General features: G+C 43.6%; 1 protein-coding gene across 1 annotated transcript; it reads left to right on the top strand.

Annotated features, from left to right (window-relative positions):
- The first annotated feature begins 3,361 nt into the window (after positions 1 to 3,361).
- On the top strand, positions 3,362 to 10,523 carry LOC128197492 (uncharacterized). Its single transcript, XM_052879546.1, has 2 exons — positions 3,362 to 6,891; positions 7,079 to 10,523. Exons 1-2 carry the CDS (start codon positions 3,362 to 3,364, stop codon positions 10,521 to 10,523), a joined length of 6,975 nt encoding a protein of 2,324 aa, XP_052735506.1.
- Positions 10,524 to 13,104: the final 2,581 nt, after the last annotated feature.

Genomic DNA, 13,104 nt, shown 5'->3' with positions numbered 1-13,104 from the left:
CAAAAAACTAAAAAAATATATTTTGGGGACTAGTTAAACATTTTGAAAACCACATCATATTCGTGCATTTAGTTAAAGGTACTGCCTTCGGGCAGGCGTTGTAAGGTGCTAATACCTTCCCTACACGTAACCGACTCCCGAACCCAAAATCTGGTTTTCGTGGACCGTGTCTTATTATCTTATGGTTTTTCCGTAGTTTTCCTGAATAAACTATGGTGGCGACTCCAAATCTCTTTTCCAAACCCGTTTCTTTTTGGATCGTCGTCCCGTCGCGATTCCGGTTGCGACAGATGGCGACTCCACTGGGGACATGCCAGAGAGTCAGGCCATTTAATTAGATGTGCGAATTTAATGTGGTTTTTCTTTGTGTTTTTCTTCCCTTTCTTTTCTTTATCTTTGTTTGATATTTGTCATAATTGTATATGTGTTTGTTTTGATTACATTGAACCCTAGGATAGAAAGCATGTTATATCTGCCTGGGAATTTTCTGGTTGTTTTGCAGGTGAGGGTTTGGGGTGTACAATTGCATTCTCCTTTCACACACACATTATACATATCATGAGTGGGACCCTATACCCGGGTCTGAGTGCAATATAGAAATAGAGGGGTTGTGTAGCGGTGCCACTTGGGACATACTTCCTGTTTGGCTATCGTGAGAACCCCAGCTAGAGTCTGTTCTTTTCATTTGTGTCTCCACATCTAGTTGATTACTCTGACTGTTGTGGAGAAACGATGAAAAGAGCCATAGCTCTAGTGACCATTGATCTTTAGGTTCAGGGTACCATCCTTGTGAGATTGCATATACTTGACCTTGAACTCCAAAAGCGTTGAACCTCTGTTAGGGCACAAAGGGAGAAATGTATATACCTGTAACTCTCACACTGTTTGTTCTTTTTCAAAAAAAATAATAATAATGACTTTGCATTCTCATACCATGCATGCGTTTTTGTTCATCATATTGTTTTTACTTCACTGTATTTTCATGCATCATATTCATACATCATTGGGTGACGTGCTGGTTTTAGGGGAAATCACAGGTGTTCACTTGAGGTCTCACTGGATGGAAGTTGATACGAGTTCTGGTGCCACACCACAGACTGATTCTATCATTTTAAGGAAGAAACCCCGCCTGAGGATTCATGGGGGAAATCTGTCAGGGCTCATAAGTTTAGGCAAACGACTAAAGACCATAAAAAGAGGAGCTTTCAAGAAGAGGTATGGAGACTTGTTGAGCCTAATGGAAGTTGAGGTACAGTTGCCTGCTATCACAGCCCTAGCACAGTATTACGACTCTCCACTAAGATGCTTCACCTTCCAAGATTTTCAGCTGGCGCCAACTGTAGAGGAGTTCGAGCGCATCCTAGGATTGCCACTAGAGGGTACCACTCCGTACCAGCATTCAGAGCATCACACCGCTATCCCTACCATTGCCGCTATAATGAAAGTACCTCTCAAGGAACTTGAAGACAGGATGGTAACAAGGAATCAGGTACGTGGACTGACACAAGGATATTTGGAACAGTACCTACACCATCTGGCTGATAAGGAAGACTGGGAGACTTTTATGGATGTGCTAGCTCTCACCATATACGGCGTGGTTTTATTCCCCAAAATAGAAGACTTTGTGGATTATACCGCAATAGATGTCTTCGTAGCGAGAAAGACGAGATTGGAGAATCCTGTGACTGCAGTCCTTGCGGATGTCTATGGGACCATGAGTTTTTGCCATGAGAGGAAAGGGAAGAGAATTCTGTGTTGTTTGCCGGCGCTGTATGCATGGATGACTATGCGTGTATGTAAAGGGTCGGTTGATGGCAGGTGTTCGTCAGAAGATCCGTCACACCAGGGGCCTAAAGACAAAGGGGGAAATGAGTGGGCCCAATTCTTTGCCGGTTTGAATGGAGGAAAAGTAAAGTGGCGTTTTCCTTGGCTTGCGGTTAAGCCCTCTATCTATCATTGTGGCAACTTTCCCAATGTACCCCTCATAGGTACCCGATATTGCATCAATTATAACCCTGTGTTGGTTCAAAGGCAATTCGGACATCCCATGAAGGGGGCACCCTCACCGGACTACCTCACAACGCTATTCATCTATTATGAGGATGGACACTTCACTGAGACACTGAGGAAAGTTAGAAGTGCTTGGAAAAGCGTTGTGCGAGCGGAAAGGGATCTAAGGCTGGGAGTGGTGGACAGCAAAGTTAGTTATCATACATGGATCCTGGAGAGGGTGAGGGAAGTCAAATTGCCTTTCAAGCCAATCAGTGATCAGCCGGTTAATGAAGAGCCCTCCCGAGACCTAGAGAGTGAAGAGATGAAAGAATTGAAGGAAGAAGTAAAAAAATTGAGGGAGAGGAATGCTAGGTTAGGAAAGGAATTACAAACTGCGCACAATGATCTTATTGATATGAGGAATGACAAAGAAGAACAAGCACAGGCCTATGAAGAAATTGTCAGAAATCAAAAGGCCGAGAGAGATTACACATTCCGATTGAAACAAGATCTTGCAGCCGCAAGCAAAGAGCTGGCCATGAGAAGGAAAGAAAAAAATGCGGCGTTAGAAGAGGGAAAACAGTGGAAGTGCCTCTACGAAGAGGCCAAAAGAGATAAACGAGAGGCCTTGAAAAGGCTAAGAGAAGCGCAGATTCAGGTAGAAAGAGCGGGGCACGAGATGAAGGAAATGGCCATGACTTTTGAGGCGGATATGAACAAGGAACGTTGGAAGCTAGCAGAAGCAGAAGAAGAGCATCGAACTCTTATAAAACAAATGGAGGAGTATATTAAGGAACGAGAGGAACGGTGGAGGTCGACAGAATTTGAAGGAAGGCATCGGGCGTTGGTGAAGCGAATGGAAGATCACATCGCAGAGCAAAAAGAGGCCGTGAAGCACTGGAAGGGGAGTTTTTCTCAATTAGCTATGTTGGCAAACGGAGCAATTGAAGACATCCCCAAGATGGTGTTGGACGCTGAAGCTAGTACCCACTTTTGTAACCCGCCGGAAGAAATCAAACTTTTTATTAATCATTGTAAATGGTTGATAGGCGAGATGAAATCCTTCATCGCTCGAGCTCAGGAATGATGAGATTATTGTATTTTGTGCCTTTAGGCAATGTATTGAACTGAATTTTTCTTTAAATGAAAGATATGAACTGTTCGTTTGGTACCAACTTGTGTTAATTTCCATCATCGATGTTATCGTGATCCTGTGATTTCCACCCTTCACTAGCATGCATCATATTTTTCTTTAGCATATCTCATTCTCATCTAATTTAATTCGATTAAAATAATAAAGCAGTACGAGTGAGGGACAACGGCTAAATTTCCACGACATCCCTACAGAACCCGGGCCAATTCAAGAATTATGGAAGATTGGGAGGAAGCCCACGAAGTTATCAAAGCCGATATCAGTCAGCTGAAGGACCAGATGGGTCAGATCCTTACTGCTCTAGAATCTCTTAAGACTGCGGGAGAGTCCTCGTCAGCACGAATCGAAGGGAATATCCCCCCTTATCCCCCAAAGTTTAACACTTTGAGCCCATCGATTTCGTTCCCGATGTATGGCCTCCCCCCAGGATACACTCCCCCTATGGGAGATTACTCGGAAGCAGAAGATGCGTCTTTCTCTTTCCCCCAAATCATCAGTGGACCGCCCATCGGTACTCAGGGCCCTGTCCTAGTTTCGGCACCCATGACAGCTGTAACTGCGAATGAGTCGACCGCAGTGGAAGGAACGCGGGTAACTGTAGTGCCACACGTAATGGTCAAGGAGGATCCTTCAGCCGGGGGCGCGCCGCATACCACAATAGTCCGGGGATTCGATAGCTTCGTCGGAACTAAAAATAAGTTGGAACTTCTGGAAGAAAGACTTAGAGCTATAGAAGGAGTGGAAAGCTCTGGGTTCGGAGATGTTGCAAGACTGAGTTTGGTTCCTGGGGTGACGATACCGCACAAATTTAAAACGCCGGAGTTCGAGAAATACAAAGGTAATACATGCCCGAAAAGCCATCTGACCATGTACTGTAGAAAGATGGCTGCGTACGCTTACGATGATAAGCTACTCATCCATTTTTTTCAAGACAGCTTGGCCGGGGTAGCGTTGAACTGGTACACCCATCTTGAGCCGTCTCGAATCCGTTGCTGGGCGGACCTGGCAGACGCCTTTATAAAGCAGTATATATACAACACGCACATCGCACCGGATCGACTGCAGCTGCAAAATATGTCAAAGAAGGGCAACGAAACTTTCAAGGAATATGCCCAACGGTGGAGAGAGTTAGCTGCACAAGTTGAGCCACCTTTGTATGACAGGGAGGTGGTGGCAATGTTTGTGAACACTCTCCAGGCGCCGTTTTACGAGCACATGGTCGCGAATGTATCTGCTAATTTCGCCGATATCATTATAATAGGGGAACGAATAGAAATTGGGGTTAAAAGTGGGAAAATTGCATACAATTCGCCCGCAACTGCGAATTACAAAAAACCCAATTTCAATGTGGGAAAGAAGAAGGAAGGGGATGTGCATGCGGCATCGGCAATGCCTGCATGGGGAGGTCAAGCTCCCACTCATAGCTTCCGACCATATGCGGGGCAACCCCCTTATGCAGCTAATGCGGCGTTTTCTCATCAAGCCAGGCCTCAACAACAACAGGGGTATTATCAACCGCCATTGCCCTCAACTGATACTTGGAGGGCTGGGGCAATTGCAGGTCCAAATCAGAATGCGGGCCAAAACGCTTACCCGAGAAGGAACCAATTTGTTAATTTCACCCATATCCCTACAACTTATGCAGAATTGTTACCCCATCTCATCAAAAGGGGTTTGGTTGCCATTTGCCCGATGAAGCCCGTGCAACCTCCGTACCCTAGGGGTTATGATGCAGAAGCCAAATGTAGTTACCATGGGGGAGGTGTTGGTCACTCAACTGAGAGGTGTCTGGCTTTTAAACACAAAGTACAGACTCTAATCGACTCGGGGTGGTTAAAGTTTGAAGAAGACAAACCTAGCGTCGAGACTAATCCGCTTGCTGGGCATGGGAGTGCCTCGACGAATGCCGTCGAGAATGAAAAACATGAGCTGATAAGATACGCGAATGAAATCCAAAGTTCTAGGAAACTTATCTTTAAGGCGTTGATAAAGGTGGGCCTTTTAAAAGGCGATTGTGACGAGGACGTAACATGCGCACTTCATCCAGACGATGGACACTCTATTGAGGAATGTGGTGAATTTGAAGATATTTTACAGGACTTGCTGGATAGAAGTTTAATGCAAGTACGCTGCAAGGATAAGGAGGGTGAAGTGTTCGCACAAATCGGCGGGGAATCCGACGTGACTTTGCCTGAGCCATTGGTGATCCATTTCACTAGAACTACCCCTGTGCCAGTGACTGAAGAAAGGCCGTCTGTCATCATTCGGGCGCCCTCTCCCTTTCCTTACGAAAGCGAGAAGGCGGTCCCTTGGACGTATGAAGTACGTGTGTTAAATGAGGGAAAAAGCGCAGATTCGGCCGTTGAGAACATAACAGGCATAGGTGGGATGACGAGAAGTGGTCGAATCTTCGCGTCACCAATGGTGACAAAAGAGGGGACCAATAATAATGAAACAACAATGACCGCGAAAGCTAGGGAGGTCTTAAAAGGAAAGGGCGCGCAGGTAGAGGAGACCCCTAACGAGGAAGAAAAGAAAGAAATATCTGAAGAAGAGGCCTGCGAATTTTTAAAATTCATTCAACAGAGTGAGTATAAAGTAGTGGAGCAGTTGAATCGCATGCCTGCTCGGATTTCCTTGTTAGAATTGCTTATGCATTCTACCTCTCACAGAAAGTTGTTGATGAAAGTACTCAGTGAGGCTCATGTCGAGCATGGTATTTCGCTGAACAAGTTTGAGGGCATCGTTGGCAACATCATCGCTAATAATTACCTCACCTTTACTGATGAGGAGATACCCACTGAGGGGAAAGGTCATAACAAGGCTCTTCATGTCTCAGTGAAATGTTTAGATCACGTTATAGCGCGTGTCTTGGTGGACAATGGTTCCTCTCTCAATGTCATGCCAAAATCGACATTGGAGAAGCTACCATGTGATGGAATACATATGAAGCCAAGCTCTATGATTGTGAGGGCATTTGATGGCAGTAAAAGGGTGGTGATGGGAGAAATTGAATTGCCTGTTCAAGTCGGTCCTTGTGTCTTTCAAGTGACCTTTCAAGTTATGGATATCCTCCCGGCTTATAGTTGTTTGTTGGGTCGCCCGTGGATCCATTCCGCAGGAGTTGTGCCTTCCACACTACACCAAAAGCTGAAATACGTCATGGGAGATAAGCTGGTGATTATATCAGGAGAGGAGGACCTCCTTGTGAGCGGACCATCGTCCACGCGATATGTTGAGGTGGCCGAGGAAGCTCTTGAAACAGCCTTCCAGTCATTGGAGATCGTGGGAAATGCCTATGTGGAACCATTCCTAGTAAGCCCGCATTTGTCACGTGCTTCTATCATGATGGTCAAGGTCTTGCTGAAAGAGGGGTATATACCTGGTAGAGGTTTAGGCAAGCATGGGCAGGGGCGAACTTTCCCCCTAAAGGTCGTTGAGAATAGAAACCGATACGGTCTAGGTTACAAGCCCAACAAAGAGGACAAACGAAGGCTGATGGAAGAAAGGAGAGAGCGCGGTCTAGCTCGTGTAGAAAGGCGTGAACCTCGGGTGGAAAAGATTGGTATTCGTGACATCAAGGAGAGCTTTCGTAGTGCTGGATGGATCAACGCGGGCCATATAGCCGCCGTGGAGGATGAAGATAGCTCTGAATGCTCAAGTTTCGTGCGGGCTTGCTCCCCAGCTGCACCACTCAACAATTGGGAAACTCTGAGTCTACCCGTGATGCTTAATATGAATGAAATGTAATAGTTTTAATTAATCCTATAGCTTCACCCGGGGCTTTAGGATTCAAGACGTACGGGTTGACGTTTAGTTCTTATGCTCAGCGTGATAATCAAATTGTGTTTGTTTGTGTTTTATCATCATTTTGCATTCGTCATTGGTTCTCCCTTTTATTTATTCTCTTTTTCATAAATTCAAATAATGCAGATATGACAATGAAATTTTCGAAAATAACAATGTCGATATTCCTAATTTTGAGCACCCTGTCGATAATACGGAAGATGATTACGAATATGATCCGGAACCCTCTCCAGAGCTCTTGAGATTAGTGGAACAAGAGTCTAAAGAGATAAAACCCCATCAGGAGGATGTTGAAGAGCTCAACTTGGGAGAGGAAGGAGAGATAAAGGAAGTAAAAATCGGCACTGGCATGAAAAAGGAAGTGAGGGAAGGGCTGCGAGCCCTACTAAGGGAATTTAAGGATGTGTTCGCTTGGTCTTACAATGACATGCCAGGGTTGGATACCGATATTGTGCAACATAAGCTCCCACTTAAGCAGGAATGCCTTCCGGTCAAGCAAAGACTAAGAAGAATGAAACCAGAAATGTCATTGAAAATTAAGGAAGAGGTACAGAAGCAATTCGACGCAGGATTTCTGGCTGTGGCGAAATACCCACAATGGGTGGCGAATATTGTACCGGTGCCTAAGAAAGATGGGAAAGTTCGAATGTGCGTCGACTATCGTGATTTGAATCGTGCAAGTCCGAAGGATAATTTCCCGTTACCACACATCGACACTTTAGTTGACAATACAGCCAAGTACTCGCTGTTTTCATTCATGGATGGTTTCTCGGGGTATAATCAGATTAAGATGGCGCCTGAGGACATGGAAAAGACGACCTTCATCACTTTGTGGGGGACCTTTTGTTATAAGGTGATGTCTTTCGGGCTCAAGAACGCCGGGGCAACATATCAAAGGGCGATGGTGGAACTTTTCCATGATATGATGCACAAGGAGATCGAAGTTTATGTGGATGACATGATTGCAAAGTCTGAATCGGAAGAAGAACACGTCCTCAACTTAAGAAAGTTATTCGAGAGATTGAGAAAGTACAAACTGAGGTTAAACCCGGCCAAATGTACGTTTGGAGTAAAGTCTGGAAAATTGTTGGGCTTTATCGTCAGCCAAAGAGGGATAGAAGTTGATCCTGACAAAGTAAGAGCAATAACGGAAATGCCGGCGCCCAGGACAGAAAAGGAGGTTCGAGGGTTTTTGGGTAGATTGAATTACATTGCTAGATTCATCTCCCAATTAACTGCTACTTGTGAACCATTGTTCAAGTTGTTACGGAAGGATCAAGCTGTGGTGTGGAATGAGGATTGTCAGGCCGCTTTCGAGAGAGTCAAACAATACTTACGGAACCCTCCCGTACTACGCCCACCAGAGCCAGGAAGACCACTCATTTTGTACTTAACTGTATTGGAAAGGTCAATGGGTTGCGTATTGGGTCAACATGATGAAGTTGGAAAAAGGGAGCATGCAATATATTACTTGAGCAAGAAATTCACAGAGTGTGAACAACGATATTCATCGTTAGAGCGAACTTGTTGTGCATTGGCATGGGCTGCTCATCGCCTAAGGCAATACATGTTGAGTCACTCTACATGGTTGATATCCAAGATGGATCCTATCAAGTTTATTTTTGAAAAGCCTGCTCTCACTGGAAGGATAGCTCGGTGGCAGATGCTATTGTCAGAGTATGACATCGTATATGTTACTCAGAAATCCATCAAGGGTAGTGCTCTAGCAGAATATCTGGCTCATCAACCCATTAGTGATTATCAACCAATGCAACCTGAATTTCCCGATGAAGACATCATGGCTCTACTAGAAGAGAACAAAGAAGACCGAGACGAAAAAGCATGGACAGTATTATTCGACGGAGCCTCGAATGTGATGGGACATGGAATAGGGGCAGTGCTTGTTTCTCCACGAAAGCAGTATATACCGATGACAGCAAGGTTGTGTTTTAATTGTACGAATAACATTGCAGAATATGAGGCTTGTGCTATGGGTATTCGGGCGGCAATCGAATCTAAGGCAAGAGTTCTAGATGTATACGGAGATTCAGCTTTGGTCATCCACCAGTTGAAGGGAGAATGGGAGACTAGGGATACAAAATTAATTCCCTACCAGGTTTACATCAGGGGATTAATGGAGTATTTCGATTCCATCACGTTTAACCATATACCTCGAGAAGAAAATCAATTGGCAGACGCCTTGGCTACCTTGTCGTCAATGTTTGAAGTTGACCAAGATGCAAACTTACCAATGATTAAAATGAAAAGTCATGTAGAGCCAGCATATTGTCATTTCATCGAGGAGGAATTAGATGGTAAGCCTTGGTATTTTGATATCAAGCATTATCTTAAGACACGAGAATACCCTGAGAAGGTGTCTGAAAACGATAAGAGGTCGCTAAGGAGATTGGCTGGCAATTTTATCTTGAGTGGGGATATTTTATACAAGAGAAATCACGACATGGTCCTCCTCAGATGCGTGGATGCAAAGGAGGCTGAGCTGATATTGAGAGAAGTGCACGAGGGTACTTTTGGCACCCACATGAACGGGCACTCGATGGCCAAGAAGATACTGAGAGCTGGTTATTTTTGGTTGACCATGGAAAGCGATTGTTGCACACATGTGAGAAAGTGTGAGAAATGTCAGAAGTATGCGGATAATATCAATGTGCCACCCACTACTCTGAACGTGTTGTCTGCACCATGGCCGTTTTCGATGTGGGGGATAGATGTCATCGGAGCTATAGAGCCGAAGGCGTCAAATGGACATCGTTTCATACTAGTCGCGATCGATTACTTCACCAAATGGGTGGAGGCTGCTTCTTATGCAAACGTGACTAGAAAGGTGGTGACCAGATTCATAAAAAGGGAGTTGATCTGTAGATACGGGCTCCCTAACAGAATTATCACTGATAATGCCACTAACCTGAACAACCAGATGATGACAGAGTTATGTGAGGAATTCAAGATTCATCATCACAATTCTTCTCCTTACCGTCCAAAGATGAATGGGGCGGTAGAGGCTGCCAATAAGAATATTAAGAAAATTGTACAAAAGATGGTGGTCACCTATAAAGATTGGCACGAAATGCTTCCTTTCGCTCTACATGGATATCGCACATCGGTACGAACATCAACTGGGGCAACACCTTTCTCGCTTGTGTATGGGATGGAAGCAGTACTTCCGTTTGAGGTGGAAATTCCATCCTTACGAGTGTTGATGGAAACCCAACTAGAGGAAGCTGAGTGGGTTCAAGCTCGATTTGATCAGCTCAATTTCATCGAAGAAAAAAGGTTAACGGCAGTGTGTCGTGGACAATTGTACCAAAGGAGAATAAAAAACGCATTTGACAAGAGGGTGCATCCAAGAGAATTCCACGAAGGCGAGCTGGTGTTGAAGAAGATCTCGCCTGTACAAAAGGATCATAGAGGCAAGTGGACCCCGAATTATGAAGGGCCATTCGTAGTGAAGAAAGCATTCTCTGGCGGGGCACTAATTCTCACGAGGATGGATGGAGAGGAGTTACCATTACCGGTTAATTCGGATGCGGTCAAAAAGTTTTACGCATGATGATTCCATGATGGGGGAATGCTGTTAAGGAATATTAACATGATCTTTACAATTCATTGTACTCTGTGTTATTTCATTCAATAAATACTGCACGGTTTCATTCATATTTTTGTTCGCACGCTTATTGAAATATTGCATGTCGCGCTGAGCTTTTAGGTAAATAAGGGAAAATAAAGGCAATGATAATTGAGCACACATGAGTAAAGGCATCGCGGGTATTTTCGGTTGGCACAAGCTCGTTCATGAGGGATGTCGTGGAAGACTAAAAAAAGAGAGAGAATAAAAATGCAGATGTTGAATTCGTTGTCAATTAAGGTGTCTAGGACATAGTACGTTCTAAAAAAAAAAAAAAAAAAAAAAAAAAAAAAAAAAAAAAAAAAACTTGAAATGGCAAAGATGTGGGGTCTTCTCCTGATTTAGGGTTTCCGGGGCGACTTGTATTCATTTCTCGTTAAAGCATCCTCTTTCATATCGCATTGAGCCCATAACATTTTTCATTTCCTTTCAAAATAAAGGATTGTCGTGAATATAACACTGGGGGCAGGTTGGCCTGGCCAAAATTTTCCTCACTTGCGCTAGTAGGGTGATCCTCAAATCCGTTGAGACAAACAAAAGAACTTTCAAAAAAGGACTCATGCTGAGGTCACCCAATCGTAGAATTAACCTTTTGAAAATAAAGCAATCAGAGTTCAAAATGATGTGTGGCCTCCTTTCTTTATCCAAAAAAAACACACTAATAAATCCATTGTTACCCTGTTTGAGCCAAAGATAAATCCTTTTCAAAATTATCCCCAAGCAGGGGTTGTCATCAGGTAGGACTCAACTCATGATGCAAATGAAGAGTACTCAATGATTAAACGAAGAAATTTCATCAAGAAGAGTGAACAAAAAAAAAAAAAAAAACAAAAAAAATCACAAAGTGATGGTGAAAAAAAAAAAGAAAAAAAAAGAAAAAAAAAAGCAAAGTGCTCAAAATGTCAAATAGTTGACACAATGCTAGATGACAACCCTTGTTTCAAAAAATGTATCTGATAAGCATTCATTTGGACCTTTAACCCTTTCTTTTGATACCTTCTAGCCCTAGCCACATTACAAGCCAAATAAAGTCCACACGGATTGAATAATGTTTGCTCAAATTTTCATAAAGCTTAATTTTGCGATAATGTGTGATGACTTGCAATTTGTCCAAAAATTGAAAATGAAAAAGTAATGTCTCAGGAAGAAGGGATCTCTTTGCCAGCCGGCCAGCAGCATACGAAAGAAAATCAAACCAATTGGGGCAGTCCTTCCTACCCAAACCTTTTCGCCTACACAGCAAAGTTGGGGCAGTCTTGGGGGCCTTACACATTTCCACGCTAACCATACCTCCCTAGGTAAGGAGAACACAAATGTTAGCTCCACATACAATCATTCAGCTATCTACTTCTTGTCCATATTTCTCCTCACCTTCCCGGGTTCAAGCCCAATTGGATTGCAGGAAGCGATAAAGAGAATTTGAACTCATGGTCACACCTTCCTCTTTCTCATCAGAGGGCTCACAGTCTCTTGCCATTTTCTCTATGGTTACGTTTTGAACGTACATCAAGTTTGATGACGATGTTTGACAACGAGTTCCAAACATGGGCAGTCTAATTAAGAGAAGGGTGCTAAAAAAAAAAAAAGAGAGGAACAGGAAAAGAAGGATGCGTGTGTTCATGCATTCATGCACCCTCATGACATTACATCATGCATTTCGTAATAAGCAAGGTATTTTTCGAAAATCCTTAACGCACAAGAGAATTTCTCAAAAAGATAGTACAACGATTTCAGTCCAATTTTTTCAAAACGACCCTCTGCATGGCAATGGTCAAGTCCAGATTTTAATTTTCAAAATGACCCTCTGCTTGGCAATGGTCAGTCCAAATTTTTACTTTTTCAAACGACCCTCTGCATGGCAATGGTCGGTCCAAATTTCAAACTTTTCAAAATGACCCTCTGCTTGGCAATGGTCAGTCCAAATTTTTACTTTTTCAAACGACCCTCTGCATGGCAATGGTCGATCCACATTTCAAACTTTCCAAATGACCCTCTGCTTGGCAATGGTCAGTCCAAATTTTTACTTTTTCAAACGACCCTCTGCATGGCAATGGTCGGTCCAAATTTCAAACTTTTCAAAATGACCCTCTGCTCGGCAATGGTCAGTCCAAATTTTTACTTTTTCAAACGACCCTCTGCATGGCAATGGTCGGTCCAAATTTCAAACTTTCCAAAATGACCCTCTGCTTGGCAATGGTCAGTCCAAATTTTTACTTTTTCAAACGACCCTCTGCATGGCAATGGTCGATCCACATTTCAAACTTTCCAAATGACCCTCTGCTTGGCAATGGTCAGTCCAAATTTTTACTGTTTCAAACGACCCTCTGCATGGCAATGGTCGGTCCAAATTTCAAACTTTTCAAAATGACCCTCTGCTCGGCAATGGTCAGTCCAAATTTTTACTTTTTCAAACGACCCTCTGCGTGGCAATGGTCGATCCATATTTCAAACTTTCCAAATGACCCTCTGCTTGGCAATGGTCAGTCCAAATTTTTACTTTTTCAAA

This window comes from Vigna angularis, chromosome 6 (assembly GCF_016808095.1).
Source record: "Vigna angularis cultivar LongXiaoDou No.4 chromosome 6, ASM1680809v1, whole genome shotgun sequence".
Taxonomy (NCBI): Eukaryota; Viridiplantae; Streptophyta; class Magnoliopsida; order Fabales; family Fabaceae; genus Vigna; species Vigna angularis.
The sequence above is the reverse complement of the archived record's forward strand: the minus strand, read 5'-3'. Positions and strand labels throughout refer to the sequence as shown.

Excerpts from the sequence above, each read along its gene's own strand:
- LOC128197492 (XM_052879546.1), top strand. The coding sequence starts at position 3,362 with ATGGAAGATTGGGAGGAAGCCCACGAAGTTATCAAAGCCGATATCAGT. Across the intron at positions 6,892-7,078 it reads ATGCTTAATATGAATGAAAT|ATATGACAATGAAATTTTCG; the intron begins GTAATAGTTTTA and ends CAAATAATGCAG.